We start from the raw sequence: 16,974 nt of genomic DNA, 5'->3' as shown, positions 1-16,974 counted from the left end.
TCCTCTACTCGCGTCTGACAGACACGAGTGAGGAAAAGCCGATCACCGGCTCTTCCTATTTACACTGTGATCAGCCGTGATTGGACACGGCTGATCACGTCACATCCGACGGAGACTCTTTACCGAGATCGTAGTTGCAGGGTGTCAGACTGACACCCCGCAACAACGATCGCCGCGATGCGCGCCCCCGGGGGCGCGCAGCGGCTCATAATCCTGAGGACGTCATATGACGGCCGATCAGGATTATGAAACCACTTTGCCGCTGTCAATTTGTAATAGGGCGGGAAGTGGTTAATAGATAAAATTCATAGTACTCACAACATGTAAAGTGCAGCTCCTAAAATCTATTGTCATACACAAGCAAACATTAACTCTTCCGTTTGGACACAGGGGTGGTGGTGACATCAGGACGTCGCTCCGACCTACGAGTTTCAATACAAATGACGTTGTCCTGGGGCACGGGCAGCGTGCTGCGTCACCACCTTTTAAATACAATTGAAATTAGCCAAGCTGCGTTTTGAGTTACAGAAAGCTCAATTCAAAAAAAACACACACACGATGAAAAGCTCCCACATGGCTAATGAGAAAAGCGAATACCTTAAAGGTGATCTAGAGAGATTTGCAAAAAAAATCCTAACCCTTATATTATTTATGCAATAATAAAAACGGGCAGCTTGGAGCTGAAACCGAGTTTACAAAAACATAATCCATAATAGTTATAAATCAAAAGGAATAATTTTCACATAAAAAATAAAAATAAAATCCTTCTCAGAAAAAACATTTATACCAGGAAGTGTTAGTAAAGACACCAGTGTGTTACTTCCCAAAACATTAATACAGTGATGATACTATTCACTCTCACTGTACTAATGACACTGGCAGGGAAGAGGTTAACATCTAGGGTGATCAAGGGGTTAAAAGTGTGCCTACTATGTGTAATGTATGTAAAGTGTGCTGCTTTTTACTGAAGATCTCTCTCATCCTTGCTTTGCAGACTTTACCAACACTCTGGGCTGTTATTGCACACAGTTGATCAGCAGGTCCTGCCTGTGAATCATTGGCAGGGAGTTGCTGACAGGATCTCGCTGTGTACAGTCACAGAGGGAACTTGGTGGGGGGAACACACGTGTGCAGCCTAAACAGAGAAGTAGGCAGCGACGTACCGGTATGTCACTTTGCCTACAGCCACCACTCAGCAAGTGGTTAATAATCAAATGAGAATTTCTAACTGCCCCCATCTTGGGTAAGGGCAGGTGATTCATGCAGCATTTACTTGGAATTAATCTGCCCTTAGCTTAGACATGCAGGCAGGAGGGTGTGCTTAGCTGAGAAAGCCCCTCCTTCCCTCCACATGCAAGGAAAATACATTTGCCCACGAAGATTCCTAGGATGTATGAAAACATTTTGGCCTAGACTAGAAACCACAAAGCAAATTTAAGAAATGTAAAAGAAAGAATAAAACAAGCAATTATAATATGCCTTCCTATCTATTTACTAGTAACTAGCAGAATATAAGGATTAAAAATAGTTCATGTTGCTTGAGAAAGTTTTAGTTCCGCTTCAACTTTGCAAACTGAATGTTAGTAAATAGGGCAAACCCCTATTTACTGTGAATACCCCATCATGTATGGTTCTGTGTACTTTTTAAAGCAGTGTGACATATGATGATATATTATGAATCAATTGGCAAAATATAGAATGACATTCTTTAGAAATCACACAACTCAGCCAGACAAAGACCAAAAAAAAGTCTACAATACTGTGAAGTGAAGCCTTATGCATTATACAAATAAGACATATCACAGATGTGGGTCTTCTCAAAAGTTTAATTTTTTTTTTTTTTTTTAATTGCAGGTAACTGTGGATAAATGGGAACCTTTGTTAAACAACTTGGGTCATGTACGTAGAAAATTAAAGTAAGTTAATAAATTTATAGTGCTTCTTAGAAAATGCATGTAGAAGAACTAGGGAAAACTGGCAACTTTAGCAGACAGCTCCTGAGTAAAGAAAGTTCTCTTCTCCTGTTGAGGAATGGTCATAATGGATCTTGGATCACATTCCTATTTCTAACACTTTGTTCCAGAGCATTCCAAGTTACTTTACAAACACCGTTCAGAGGCAAAAAAGTGTCCAAAATCTCTTATAATTCAATATGGATAGATTTGTGAAGTGTCTTGGCTGACACACCTCCTCAGAGGCTTGTTCACTAAGACGTATACCATGACAAACTGAACTAAGAATCCAAATGACCCTAAACAACATTTTTGGGGATTTACTTGTTCTCACTTAATGAAACCTTAAGCACTTAACATTGTGTAACATTTATTTAGTTGGAAATTCAGGTAGAACACATTTGGATTGATTTGTCTGAAGGCAAATAGGCTGTTCACTTTGCAAGAACGTGGACTTTGCCGGCAAACGTTCCCTTAGCTTAATGAATGAGGTGAATTTCTGCTTACTTCAATCATGTGCATGCAGAAATACTGTTTATTATTATTTTCCTTGCACCTCATTGGGTTTTGCAAAGTGAATTTTCTCCACGTTATATAAATTGCAACACCTGTGCCAGTAAAACACTGCCCTGCTCGGGGCACAGATCAGATTGCCCTGTGTGAACAAGGCCTTAATTGTCAAATGTTTTTTTGTGGATTTTTTATTTTTTTTGTTTGAGTGCTAACCATCATAAACAAAACCTTTATGTTTTCCTTTAATACATTATGCTTCCTTATTTACAGAAAATATGAAGATGCCTTAGAGTATCATCGCCAAGCGCTAGTTCTGATACCACAAAATGCCTCCACCTATTCGGCTATTGGATATATACACAGTCTAATGGGAAATTTTGAAAGTGCAATTGATTATTTCCATACAGTAAGTTTACCACTTGTATATTGCACATGTCCTGTCTCAGATGCGTTGGCAACTAAGGTCAGTGTAGGAAAGCCCTATACATATTGGAAGTTTTTGTGTTGTTAGATCATCATGATTTATATTGCATATTCACACAAGGAAAGTTTGTCTGTTTTTGTTAGGATGTTATACTACGGGGCTCATCTAATCCTTTCAAACGGGTCACCAACAAATTGACATTTGACATGAATCCTATGTGCCTTCACTCCCTAAAGTGTATCTAAGCAATGGAAATCGAAATATATTTGTTGTACCTTATTCGATAAGGTAGCTGCATTTGGTTTTTTATTTTAATTTTTTTTTTTAAAGAAGTGTTTCATGTTTTCACCTGGTGATTCTGCCAGAAACACAGCTGTCCTAGAGTGACAATGCTCACTAACCCTAATGGATCAGGACTGCAGAAACCAGCTAGAACTACAACCCCCCCCCCCCCCACCATTGTCCATAACTTAAAGGGAGTGGTTCTGTAGTACTCAAAGATGGCTTGGTCAATGACCTTTCATCAGGACTGTTACGTTATACTATACGTATTGTAAAATTTACTTACAGTGCATCCGGAAATTATATCCTCCCTTCTAGATTGTAAGCTCTAACGAGCAGGGCCCTCTGATCCCTCCTGTATTGATTTGTATTGTAAGTGTACTGTCTGCCCTCATTGTAAAGCGCTGCGCAAACTGTTGGCGCTATATAAATGCTGAATAATAATAATATTTACGGCGCTTCAGTTTTTCCACATTTTTTTATGTTACAGCCTTTTTCCAAAATGGATTAAATTAATTATTTTCCTCAAAATTCTACAAACCATGCCCCTTAATGAGAATGTGAAAGAAATTTGTTTTGAAATCTTTGCAAATGTATTAAAAACAAAAAGCGAAAAGACCACATGTATATAAGTATTTACAGCCTTTGCCATGACACTCAAAATTGAGCTCAAGTGCATCCTGTTTCCCCTGATCATCCCTGAGATGTTTCTACAACTTGATTTGAGTCTTCCTGTGGTAAATTCAGTTGATTGGACATGATTTGGAAAGGCACACACCTGTCTATATGAGGTCCCACAGTAAGGCTCGGTTCACACAGGGGCAACCCGACTTACAGTGCAACTTTGCAAGGGGATTTGGAGGAGACTTCAGCGCTACTTTGAGCAACTTACAACGCAACTTAAAGTTGCCTCAAGAACAGACAACTTTGACTCTGGCCAATTACAGAATAATCAGCTCTGTGGGAGGGAGGGGATTGCCTGGGTAAACGTGGGAAGTACCTGTGTAAATTTTCTTTTTCCTGTAAAGTTGCTTTGAGCACCATCAAGGGGCAGATATCGACTTTTTTTTTTTTCAGTGGCCATTGGCGGCTCACTCGGTGCGCACTTTCATTCAGGGAGTTCACCATGTGGCTCCCCCGATACGCCCGCCGCTGCCTCTGTGGGTTCTGAATCTGGTGCGCTCGGTACTCCAGAAAACACCATTCTAGAACATTAGGGAGATCCCCATAATTGTGCTTTCTCAGAAGGTTGCCTTTCTAGTGGCCATTACGTCCGCTAGGTGGGTTTCTGAGCTGGCGGCCTTGTCATGCAAGTCTCCCTATTTGATTCTCCACAAGGATAAGGCGGTGCTGCATCCACAGCCCTCGTTTCTTCCTAAGTGCTTTGATACAGCACTTTCATCTAAATGAGGACATTGTTCTTCCTTCCTTGTGTCCTCGACCGTCTCATCCCAAGGAGATCGTCTTACATTCTTTAGATGTGGTTCGCGCTCTCTGGGTGTATCTGTCTGCTACGGCTCCTTTTTTTCGTAGGTCGGATTCACTGTTTGTGTCTCTGGCTGGTCCAAGGAAGGGCCTGGCGGCTTTGTCGGCCGCTATTTCTCTTTGGATCAGACAGATTGTTGTCCCGGCTTATGCCATAAGGGGGAGGGTGCCTCCCATGCTACCAGGGCGGTTAGTGCTTTCTGGGCCTTCCGGCATCAAGCGTCCATTTCTCAAGGTGGCTACCTGGTCATCGGTGCACACTTTCACCAAGTTTTACAAAGTGGATGTTGGGGCATCTTTTGGATGCGTGTTTCGGCTGCAAAGTTTTGCAAGCGGCTATCTGAAATTTTCGGCTCCTTTTACGGGGAGTTCTTTTGTTGTGGGTGGAGGTTTTTTTTTTTTTTTTTTTTTTTTTTTTTTTTCTTTTCTGTGTTCCCACCCCTCATTGTGGCACTGCTTTGGGACGTCCCTAAGGTCAAGACGGAAGGTGCTGTGTCCGTCAATGAACGAAAGAGAAAATGGGATTTTTTTTTCTACCGTAAAATCCCTTTCTCTGAAGTTCATTGACTGCACAGCACCCACCCCTCCTGTTTGTGTTTGTACTGCTTTATAACAAACTGAGCTGCCGGTGGCAGAGTGGGGGGTTACTGCCAGTAGGGACCGCTCCTGGGTGGTGCTGTGTCTGTCGATGAGCTTCAGAGAAAGCAATTTTACAGTAAGTAGAAAAAAAATCCAATTTTTTTTGGGAGCAGTGATTTTAATAATTCTTAAAGTGAAACGATAAAAGCAACATATTTCTTTAAATATCATGCCTGGGGGGTGGCTATAGTATGCCTGTAAAGTGGCGCATTTTTCCTGTGTTTAAAACAGTCCCTGCAGAAAAATTACATTTCTAAAGGAATAAAAGGCATTTAAAACATTGAGAAAAATGGCATGGGCTCCCCAGCCCATTACCAGGCCCTTTGGGTCTGGTATGGATATTAAGGGGAACCCTGCAACCCAAAAAAAAAAAAAACATGGGGCCCCAAGGTCCTATATACTCTGAACAGCAGTATACAGGCGGTCCCCGGGTTACAAACAAGATAGGGACTGTAGGTTTGTTCTTAAGTTGAATCTGTTTGTAATTTGGAACAGGTACATTTAAGTGTAACCCCAGCCAAAAAATCTATTTTTAAGCTTTTTGGATAACATGGGGAAGGGTTATTACCCCTATAACATTTGTTTTGCTGTCTGTGCCCCTGTTCAGAGGATTTTATCTCACTTTCTGTCCCAATGACAATTGGATTTTGAAAATTTTGGGTTATTAAGGAAACAAGGATTGGGGATAAAGCGGAGACACCTTTTTCCCATAATAACTTTAACAGGACAGAATTTACCTTCCTAGGGGAAGATTTCCTCTTACTTCCTGTTGTCTCCCTCCATTTGTAAGTTGGGTGTTTGAAATTAGGGGACCGCCTGTATATACTATACGACCTGCCCTATATACTCTGCAGAAAATTGGGCCTTAGGTGTTGGTGATACCAGAACACTGTAAGCCCTCACAGTTACTCTTGGTGGGTGCTGGACGGGCCCTGCTGTGAAATATTATATCAAGAATTGTAATTACATGCCCCTGTTGAACAGGGGCAGAAAAATCGGGCCTTTGGTGGTGCCACAACATTGTAAGCCCTCACGGATTCTCTTGTTGAGCACAGGAACGAGGCCTGCTGTGAAATATTAGAGCAAAAATTGTAATTGCATGCTCCTGTTAAACAGGGACAGAAAAAATGGGCCTTTGGTGGCACAACACTGTAAAGCCTCACCAATACTCTTGTTGATCGCAGGAACGGGACCTGCTGTGAAATATTAGATCAAAAATTGTAATTACGTGCCCCTGTTAAAAAGGGGCAGAAAAATTGGGACTTAGGCAGTGTTGGTGATGCCCTTAACCAAAAATATTTTTAGAAGCTATCATCATGAAGATTGAGAAGGAATAGAAATAAAGAGAAAAATCAATTGGTTACATCAGCATCAAGTGCTTGGTAGCTGGTGATCCAAGACTGATTGATTCATTTTTATGAATGTGAGCCGATCAACAGTCTGTGGACAGGTGGACTCTGTGATCGGTTACAAAGCCTCCAGCAGCACTGAATGTGTGTCCAGAGAAAACGCTGGATGCAGGACAGGCCAGTAGCTCAATTGCATATTGATCAAGCTCATCCTCCCTCATCCCTGATCCATCCTCAAGACCCACTAACCCAGTGGATGTTCTGTTGGAAAGGTCTCCAAGTATGATCTTGCCCCTAGATATTCCTGCACCATGTAATTCAGACGCTGGCGATGGTTGCTGGAACTGATCAGACCTTGGCGCTAAGGACTGAAGAAACCGGTGAGCTGGACACCTTCTCTTTCTGTGAATGAACGAAGCCTCAGCAGCATGTTGTCCAGCACCAGGAAATTGTAACCTCCCAGGCTCTGGAAACGCATTACACAAACCTTTCTGCAAGGCCTCCTGAAGATGTTTCATCCTCTGCTCCCTCTGCGAAGGCTAGATAAGTTCTGCAACCTTACCCTTGTAACGTGGATCAAGAAGGGTTGGTCAGGCAAGCCAGGAATGATCCCTCTCCTTGATACCACAAATTCTAGGTTCCTTTCGCAGGCTTTGCAAGATCAGGGAGGCCATGCAGCTTAAGTTTGCAGAGGCATTCAATCCTGAGTCCTCTGGATCACGAAGGATCGCATGATCCACAACCACCTCCTCCCAGCCACGTACAACTCCAAGCATGTGGTGCCCAAGTGACTGCTGTTTTGGCCACACTTGATACGCTTCAGACATATGTTTCGAACAGCAACAGTGCGATCTGCTGCGCATGTGTCAAAAATGGCCCACACCAAAGAACTTTTCAAAATATGCGGGGAGTCAGCAGCGCCCTGCACCTGCTTAGCTCTGTGGTATGATGCAATAGAGTTGCTGCCCTGAAGCTGCCCCCTGGAGGGCATCCTGCCTCGTTGGAGATGTGCCTCCCTCCTCCTCCTGGGCACCCAAGTAGAGTCAGTGACCTAATCATCCCCTTCCTCCTCGTCACTGGAGCAAACTTTGCCAGTTTCTTGTCCTTCTTGGGTACCCCCTCTCTCTAGGCTCACGCTACTCCCTTCCTCTACCTGGGTACCATTATCGGAGCCTTCAAATCGCTGTGCATCCTCCAGCATGTACCAAACACTGTGGTCGAATAGTTCGGGGGACTCCGTGCATGATGGTGGGGCTAGGGAAGGAGTGACTGTTGACATGGAGCTAATGGAATAGGCTGCATTGGCAAGCAAACTACTCTGAGCCTGGGTGACAGAGGATGAGGATGGCTTTGTTATCCATTCCGCCAACTCTTGTGCATGTTGTGGCTCAACACGGCCAGCTGCAGAAAAGGACAAGCGTGCCCTACGGCCACGTACTGAGGATGCACTGTGTCCATTGACTATTGACTGGCGACTGCTTCTCCTTGGTGGCCTACCGGCATGCTGTAAATTTTGTTTAGTAAAATTATACTACACTGTATTGTGTACACCACCAGAAAAGTAGTAGCAACTGCACTATGGGTGCACGGTACTGTGTACAGCACCAGAAGTCTAATAGAAACTATGGGTGCACGGTATTGTGCACTGTGTACACCACCAGCAAAGTAGTAGCAACGACGCTATGGATGCACAGTATGTGTACACCACCAGAAGTGTAATAGCAACTATGGTTGCACTGTATTGTGTACTGTGCACACCACCAAAGTAGTAGCAACTGCACTATGGGTGCACGGTACTGTGTACACCACCAGAAGTGTAATAACTATGGGTGTACTGTGTACACCACCAGAAAAGTAGTAGCAACTGACTATTTGTGCACAGTACTGTGTACACCGCCTGAATTATATTAGAAAAAGTACACCAGGCATGGCCTGTAGTTAAATATAGGCTTGGCTACACTGGATGCTGTGTGTGTGTGTGTGTGTGTGTGTGTGTGTGTGTGTGTGTGTATATATATATATATATATATATATATATATATATATATATATATATATATATACACCCACCCCCCTGTTTCCCCGAAAATAAGACCTAGCGTGATTGTTGGTAATGGCTGCAATATAAGCCTTACCCCCCAAATAAGCCCTTCCCTTTTTCCCCGAAAATAAGCCCCACCCTGAAAAGAAGACCTACAAGGACTTAAACTAGGGCTTATTTGGGGGGTAGGGCTATATATATATATATATATATATATATATATATATATATATATATATATATATATATATATATATATATATATATATATATATATATATATTCCAGAAAATCAAGTATTTCTCACAGAAAATTATTGCAGTAACACCTGTTTTGATATACACATGTTTATTTCCTTTGTGTGTATTGGAATAAAACTAAAAAAGAGGGGGGAAAAAAGCAAATTGGACATAATGTCACACAATTCCAAAAATGGGCTGGTCAAAATTGTAGATAAATAAAATTGTTTCAAGCATTTGATGCTCCTTTTTAAACTCACCTGGGGCAAGTAACAGGTGTGGGTAATTTAAAAAAAAAAAAAAAAACACCCGGAAGCAGATAAAAAGGAGAGAAGTTCACTTAGTCATTACTGTGTGTGCTACACTAAGCAAGGACAACAGAAATAGGAGAAGAGAACTGTCTGAGGACTTGAGAACCTAAATTGTGGAAAAATATAAACAATCTCAAGGTTACAAGTCCATCTCCAGAGATCTAGATTTGCCTTTGTTCACAGTGCGCAACATTTATCAAGAAGTTTGCAACCCATGGCACTGTAGCTAATCTCTCTGGGCGTGGACAGAAGAGAAAAATTTATGAAAAGTTGCAACGCAGATAGTCCGGACAGTGGATAAGCAGCCCCAAACAAGTTCCAAAGAAATTCAAGCTATCCTGCAGACTCGGGGAGCATCAGTGTCAGCGCAAACTATCCATCGACATTTAACTGAAATGAAACGCTATGACAGGAGACCCAGGAGGACCCCACTGCTGACAGTCATAAAAAAGCAAGACTACAGTTTGCCAAAATGTACTTGAGTAAGCCAAAATCCTTCTGGGAAAGCATCTTGTGGACAGATGAGACCAAGATGGAGCTTTTTGGTAAAGCACATCTTTCTATTGTCTACCGAAAACGGAATGAGGCCTACAAAGAAAAGAACACCGTACCTACAGTGAATTATGGTGGAGGTTCAATGATGTTTTGGGATAGTTTTGCTCCCTCTGGCACTGGGTGCCTTGAATGTGTGCAAGGCATCATGAAATCTGAGGATTACCAAAGGATTTTGGGTTGCACTGTAGAGCCCAGTGTCAGAAAGCTGGGTTTGCGTCTTGGGTCTACTAGCAGGACAATGACCCCAAACATACATCAAAAAGCACCCAGAAATGGATGGCAACAAAACACTGGAGAGTTCTAATGTGGCCAGCAATGAGTCTAGATCTAAATCCCATTGAACACCTGTGGAGAGATCTTAAAATTGCTGTTGTAAAAAGGTACCCTTCCAATAAGAGACCTGGAGCAGTTTGCAAAAGAAGAGTGGTCCAAAATTCCGGGTGAGAGGTGTAAGAAGCTCATTGATGGTTATAGGATGGGACTGATTTCAGTTATTTTTTCCAAAGGGTGTGCAACCAGATATTAAGTTTAAGGGTGCCAGGAATTTTGACCAGCCCACTTTTTGGAGTTTTGTGTGACATTATGTCCAATTTACTTTTTTTTCCCCCCCTTTTTTTTTTTTTTTTTTTTTTTTTGCTTTGTTTCAATACACACAAAGAGAATAAACATGTGTATAGCAAAACATTTGTTACTCCAATACTTTTCTGTGAGAAATACTTGATTTTCTGGGGTGCCAACAATTTCAGCCATGAGATATATATATATATATATATATATATATATATATATATATATATATATATATATATATATATATATATATATATATATATATATATATATATATATATATATATATATATATATAAATACACTGCAGCTACCTTAATAACCAGCCTGCCTGCTCAATCTAAATCACTCTCTCCATCCACGCCAACAACACACTACACAGGCAGCCTTATATACTGTGGGGCATGGACTTGGTCCCCCTGAGCCATAATTGGCCAAAGGCACAATGCCTTTGGCCACTTATGGCTCTCTTAGCTGAGGGTGCTGGGATTGGCCAAAGCATGCAGGTCACAGTACATGCTTTGGCCAATCCTCATACAGCAATGCACGGCGATCTCGTCGTGCATTATGGGGCGTTACATGGCACTCAAATTTCCCACGAACGCTCCATAACGTTCATTTTTCAGTGAACAGGCGAACACCTGATGTTCAAGTCTAACATAAAACTCATCCTTAATTATGGGGTATTGTTTGTAGAATTGTGAGGGAAAATAATGAATTTAATCCATTTTGGAATAAATTATTAACCTAACAAAATGTGGAAAAAGTGAAGCGCTGTGAATACTTTCCGGATGCACTGTATTCATGTTTCTGTACTGAATTCTGTTAAAATGCTCATGCTGCGCATATATGGTTACTGTAGTGCTTTATATCTCTGTCAATAGAGTTCAAAAGATAGCTGAGAACAGTGTAATTCATACAAGTTTGCACAGCCAGAGAGCACAGGAAGTTATCAGTTATCAAGGTTGCAGGGAGATCAACGGGTATTTTTCTGAATTATCAAAGATATCAGATTACCAGATAGAACAAAATGCTTTCACATATATAATGAGACAAAAAAAAGGACCAAATAAGAAAAGCTTATTGTTAGGGTTCGCACATGCTTTGCTAAAGCTTGCTGGCTTCTAAACAAGACTAGTTGGAGAGCTGAACATTGATTTTAACCAAGGGGTTGACTTCGGTTTTGGAGTTGGTGAAGACTGTATTCCCATTATGGTATATATGGAGGATCTGCTGCTCAGGTAGCAAATCTCTGGCTCAGAAACTCAGATTAAATCTTCAGCAAACAGTATAAGCCCTACAGAGGTTTGGCTGGGAGTTGAACCTTCAAAAGCTGGCCTTGCTTCAGAAGTAATGTCAGGACTGGAATACTTTTGGGTTAGTACTTGACACAGAGCAGGTAAAGTTGCTTCTTCCCCAGGAAAAATGCCTGTTTCATCGAGCCCAGGTAGAATGGGGGTGCTGGGGAAAATTGTAGCTGCCTTCAATGGTCGTCCCCTATGCTCAGTTTAATTTCAGAGCTCTCCAGCTCAATATCCTGTCTGTATTGGACAGATGTTTGAAGTCCTTGTATCTATTGATGCATCTGACTCCTAAGACAATGTCGACTCTGGACTGGTGGATATCCATGCAAATGCTGGCTACCAGGAAATCCTTTCATCCTGTGACTTGGAGGGTCTTGACAGCAATTGCTAGCCTGTTGGGCTGGGGAGATGTTCTCAAGTACCTCTACTTTCAGGGAACTTGGTCCTTAGGGGAGCAGGCATTGCCTATCATCATCTTGGAAATTCAGGCAATTTTTCTGGCATTTGGGGCTTCAGTCAGACCGTGTCATGGCTGGAGCATAAATCAACCATCAAGGGAGGGCCATGAGGTCATGCTGTTTAGGAAGAAGTGGACCTGGCCCTATCTTTGGCAGAACAGGTTCTGGCCCTGTTCTCCATGCGTATTCTCGATGTGGAAAATGGGAATCATCAATAGCTGAATTTGGGGGAATGGGCTCTTCACCCAAAGTGTTTGCTGAAATGTAACTGCTGTGGGGAAGGGGGGAATTAATGACAGACTGGATTCAATAACAAACTGGACAAATTTGTGTCTTTCACGAGGCATTATCAAGTATTTGCAGTAGATGCCCTGGTGACTCCTTGGGATAGTCTTTCTTTGATCTATACCTTCCCTTCAATGTAGCTTCTTCCTAGCCTATTGAAAAGGATAAGGGGGGGGGGGGGGAATTATGGGGATTCTGATTAGTACCTGAATGGGCCAAGTCCTGAGTCATATAGTTTCTGACTGTTCCTCCTAACCATCTCCAGGCTAGGAAGTCAACCTCCGGGATTATGATGTACCATTGTGTATAAAAGACTTGCTTCAACTGGTGTGCTTTCAGTATTATCAAGGGAAAGATCTTGGTCTTGGTTGTTTTGTTTCAGGGACCTATTGCATCTCATTTCCTGGGTAAAGCCTTTGTGCAGGGTATCATAAGTATTTAAATAGAGAAATCACACTTGTAAAAATGAAGAGGCTGCACACCCCAAAACAATTGCAATGCGGGAAGGTTCCTCCAAGGGTTTGTTTTTTTTTTAGCAGAAAAATAGATTAAATTGATCAGAACAAGGAGTGACTATTTGTAAAATTCTTTGTTGCCATAATGAAATTCAACATCATGTAGGAGTTCTCAAAAAATATATACTCAAAATATGAGCTCTGGTTATAAAATACAAAACACATTCCATCAAATAGCGATTATTGATGCAGTGGAGCAAAACATTACATTACAGAATGTCAGCCACATAGATACCCCTGTGGAAGGGAACCTTCTCACATCGTAAGTATTGTTCCACCTTTGTGGCTCCCTTGTCGCAGTGGAACCTTAAATTGGTCTGCTCTGTTTCACAGTATTCTCCCCTTGAACCTCTCTAAAGATACCCTTGTCGTTCCTTACACACAAGGTGGTCTTTTTGGTTGTCATTACTTTGGCTCTTGGGGTCTCAAAGTTTGGTTTTACTGCAAAGAACCCCTTCTGGTTCTTCAGTACAATATTGTGGTGCTGAGACCTTGGTCCCCTATTATTTAAGGTAATTTCTTCATTCCACTCCAATCAGGATTTTGGGTTGGTATCTAGTTACCCTAGCCCTTAGTATCCTAAAGAGAAGGTGCATCACACTTTGGATGGTGATTGAGCTATTGGAGTTGATCTGAAGACCATGGTTTCATTGAGAGAGTCAGATTCAGTTTTGTGTTTTTGTGTTCTGTTTTGGGTTTTTGAACGTGTTACTGTGTTGCCCGCCTCTCTTGTTTAGAGCTTTGGAACATCCCAATTGGTCATTAATCTTAAAGTGGAATTCTAGTCAAATTCTAACTAAGCCTAAATCTCCATGCTGAAACTATTCTATCTACGCTGTAAAAGAAAAGATGTCTACAGTATACCATGCTATTCTGAGACGGCTTCAGTGTAGAGGAGAGACAGCGACAATGGCTGCAGAGCCTGAGCGTTGATTTCACCCATAGGCTTATGGGGCATGCTTTGTTGACCGTCCCTTCACCACACTGAAGTCAACGCTGGGACCTGATCATGTGCCTGGAACAGAGCTGCTTTATATTAGGTAAGTATAGACATCTTTTCTTTTACAGGGTAGAAATAATAGTCTTAGCCCCCGTACACACGGTCGGACATTCTGACAAACAAATCCGTCGGATTTTTTCCGAAACTGGTATTGCATACACACGGTCGGACAAAGTTGGTGGAAAATCCGATCGTTCGGAACGTGATGGCGTTCATTCGTTGCGACGGGACTATGTTGCGGTTAGTAGCCAGTAGCTTTGGTCTCGTAATTTGATCTGAACATACGTGGCACTTTGATCGGAATTCTCTCCAAACTATCTGAAAAAAGGTCCTGCTCTCAAATTTTTTCCCCAGGAAATTCCAACGGAAAAAGTCCGATGGAGCCCACACACGATCGGATTTTCTGACAATATAATCCGATCGGCCCTTTTCTGTCGGAATTTCCGACCGTGTGTACAGGGCATTAGAATAGGGTGGGAGTAGATTTGTGCTTATTTGGAATTTGACTGGAATTTGACTTTTACTCATGTGTCCTGTAAAGTACCATTAAGAAATTGGGATTTTTGGTTGGTACCTGAAAAATCTATTTCTTGGAGTATATTGCAGGACAGAGATCCTTCCACTTTTGTCAGTTCCTCATTGCTTGCTACAAAATTGAGATTTAGTGGAGCTGGGAGGTGTTAGGTCTTCATTGTCCATTCACCTGACAGTGGCAACATAACCCATATTAATTCCTCTGTATCCTATTACATAATGCATTACCATTTTTTTTTATTTTTTTTATAGTTTTTGTATGACTTATTTTTTTTTTTTTTTGTGTTTTTAAGGCTTTAGGTCTAAGAAGAGATGATACATTTTCTGTTACAATGCTTGGACATTGCATTGAAATGTATATTGGGGACTCTGAAGCATATATTGGTAAGGTTTTATATACATTTTGTAAAATGCAAAGCGTGATTGTATATTGGTCAGGATTTGGTTCTTGAATGGGGATTGGGTAGTTCAGACAATCCATGTCAAGTGTAGTTTCGTTTTGTGTTTATAAAAAAAAAAAAAAAAAGTCTAGTATAGGTTAAAAGTAGCCTGTATTCAATCTGGCTAACTATCTGCTGACGTTGGTGCTCCAGTGCACAGCTTCTGCACTACATTCCTGCATCCTGGAAGCAAAATGCTATGTGACCAGCTTCTTAATGCACTTAAGTAGGTTTATACAAATTCTAATACCACTTCTCATCCTCCATAAACGTTTAATGTGGGACTAAATTTTAAGGTTGGGTCTCTATTCTATTTTAATACCGTATTTATAAAAAAATGTAGATATAAACTCCCTTTAAATGATCATTATAGACAGAAAATGTCATATTCTAATCACCTTTTGAGACAGTTGAAATTGATATTTTCTGGTCCACGTGTTTTCAAAGCAGAGAGTGACAGTAACCAGCTCACTGAGCATTGAGAACTGAGTGATCAGCGGTCTTTGATCGCTCAGTTCTCAGCCTTAGAGCCAGCGGGGGACCGCTGCTGCATCCACCTAGGTTTGTTTGATTTCAGGGTAAAAAAACAATGAACACTTCACTTCTCTTTTAAAGCCCAACTCCATGTCTCCCAAACAAGTGACTCTTCTCAGTGTGTACTTTATAATTTTTCTTACTATACTTGCCTTTTTATTCAATGTTTTCTGTCTACCGCATGATGCACTGGGTCCTCTTTCTTTACTGATTTTCTCTAGCGGTGGGCATTCCTCGACGATGCAAAGAGTGGTTTTGATGTGGTGATGTCAACATCGCCCTCTGCATCAATTTTCAGTGAATGCAGGGGTGCCATGGACATGTCTGCTTGGGGAGGAGTGCACATTGACACCCTACATTCATAGTAACTTCTTCTTCCTGGGTTGACAATCAAGGTACTAGGGTACTGCTGGGAACAGCTCCAGATTAAAGGTGAGTACTGCAGCTCAAGATGTATTTTTTCTTTTTTTTTTTTTTAAACTCTCTTTATTGACAAAGATGCAAAACAATGGTACATTAAAACTGTTGTTCAAATTTAGCGAGTTTGGTAACTTTTATTTTCTTAAGTACACCAGCAAAAGTTGTTGTTTTTATTTTTATCAAAGCTGGACGCTTTAAATGGTACAACCTTTTTTTTTTTTTTCATGGACTATTTTCATCGGCCATTTAAAGTGGAGATGTGTAAATCTTGCATTTGTTTTTGTTTTTTAACAAATATAGCTTGTGTTCTGTTTCATAGGAACAGAGATCAAGGACAAGTTAAGGTGTTATGACTTTGATGTGCATACAATGAAAACTTTGAAGAACATAATTTCTTCGCCATGGGAGGTTGACATGGATAGACAGTCCCTTGACGTAAGTGGAATAATGGCCTTAGAGTCTACTAATCTTCTGCCTAAACCGTCTGATGCCAGGTCTGCAGTTGAAGAAGCTCTTGAAATAGAGATGAACGAGAGTGATATGATGCTAGAAACATCAATGTCCGATCACAGTACATGAGGTTTACGTTGTTCTTACTAGGACTTATTCTATCACTCTGAAATATAGATGTTTTATGTGAAGATACACCACTTCCTGCCAAAACTGGGAATGAGCCCATTGCTTCCCCACAAAGGCATTTGTATTCTCTTGCTAATGAACTGTGTACATGTCTGTCTGGACTTTGTGAAAGGCATGTTGCTCTCCAGGGGTTTTACATTTTTACTGTTAATTGTAAAATGAATTCACCTATTGTGTGTGTTTTTTTTTTTTTTTTTTTTTTTTTTTAACATTCTGCTGTGGACATTATTATAATTGTAATACAGTGATACATGGTCACATGTCAGATAGAAATTGCATGTGCAAAAACAACTTTTTAAATCGGACTTGAAAAGGGTGTTTTCTCACCCCAGGTGATAATGTGAAACTGCTTTTTTTCTTAAATGCACATGTACATGTTGCACCAAATGTTTTGAATGTCTGCAATAAAGACTGAAACGGAAAGATAGGATTTTTTTTATTAAAACTTTTTACATATTAAATGTATCACAAGAACAAGGGTACAA

The 16,974-nt window shown here is 41.1% G+C and overlaps 1 protein-coding gene across 2 annotated transcripts in view; it reads left to right on the top strand.

Annotated features, from left to right (window-relative positions):
- CDC16 (cell division cycle 16) overlaps nucleotides 1-16,974 on the top strand; it is a 53,943-nt gene extending 36,969 nt beyond the window's left edge. For both annotated transcript variants that reach the window (XM_077482697.1, XM_077482698.1), the window contains 4 exons: nucleotides 1,855-1,916; nucleotides 2,736-2,871; nucleotides 14,750-14,840; nucleotides 16,170-16,974. In XM_077482697.1, coding sequence (XP_077338823.1) covers nucleotides 1,855-1,916; nucleotides 2,736-2,871; nucleotides 14,750-14,840; nucleotides 16,170-16,429 — 549 coding nt within the window. In that variant the 3' untranslated portion in view covers nucleotides 16,430-16,974. The remainder of the gene's footprint in view (nucleotides 1-1,854; nucleotides 1,917-2,735; nucleotides 2,872-14,749; nucleotides 14,841-16,169) is intronic.

The sequence above is a fragment of the Lithobates pipiens genome, unplaced genomic scaffold, assembly GCF_037356315.1.
Source record: "Lithobates pipiens isolate NorthernLeopardFrog02 unplaced genomic scaffold, aLitPip1_a1.2 Scaffold_16, whole genome shotgun sequence".
Lineage (NCBI taxonomy): Eukaryota > Metazoa > Chordata > Amphibia > Anura > Ranidae > Lithobates > Lithobates pipiens.
The sequence above is the reverse complement of the archived record's forward strand: the minus strand, read 5'-3'. Positions and strand labels throughout refer to the sequence as shown.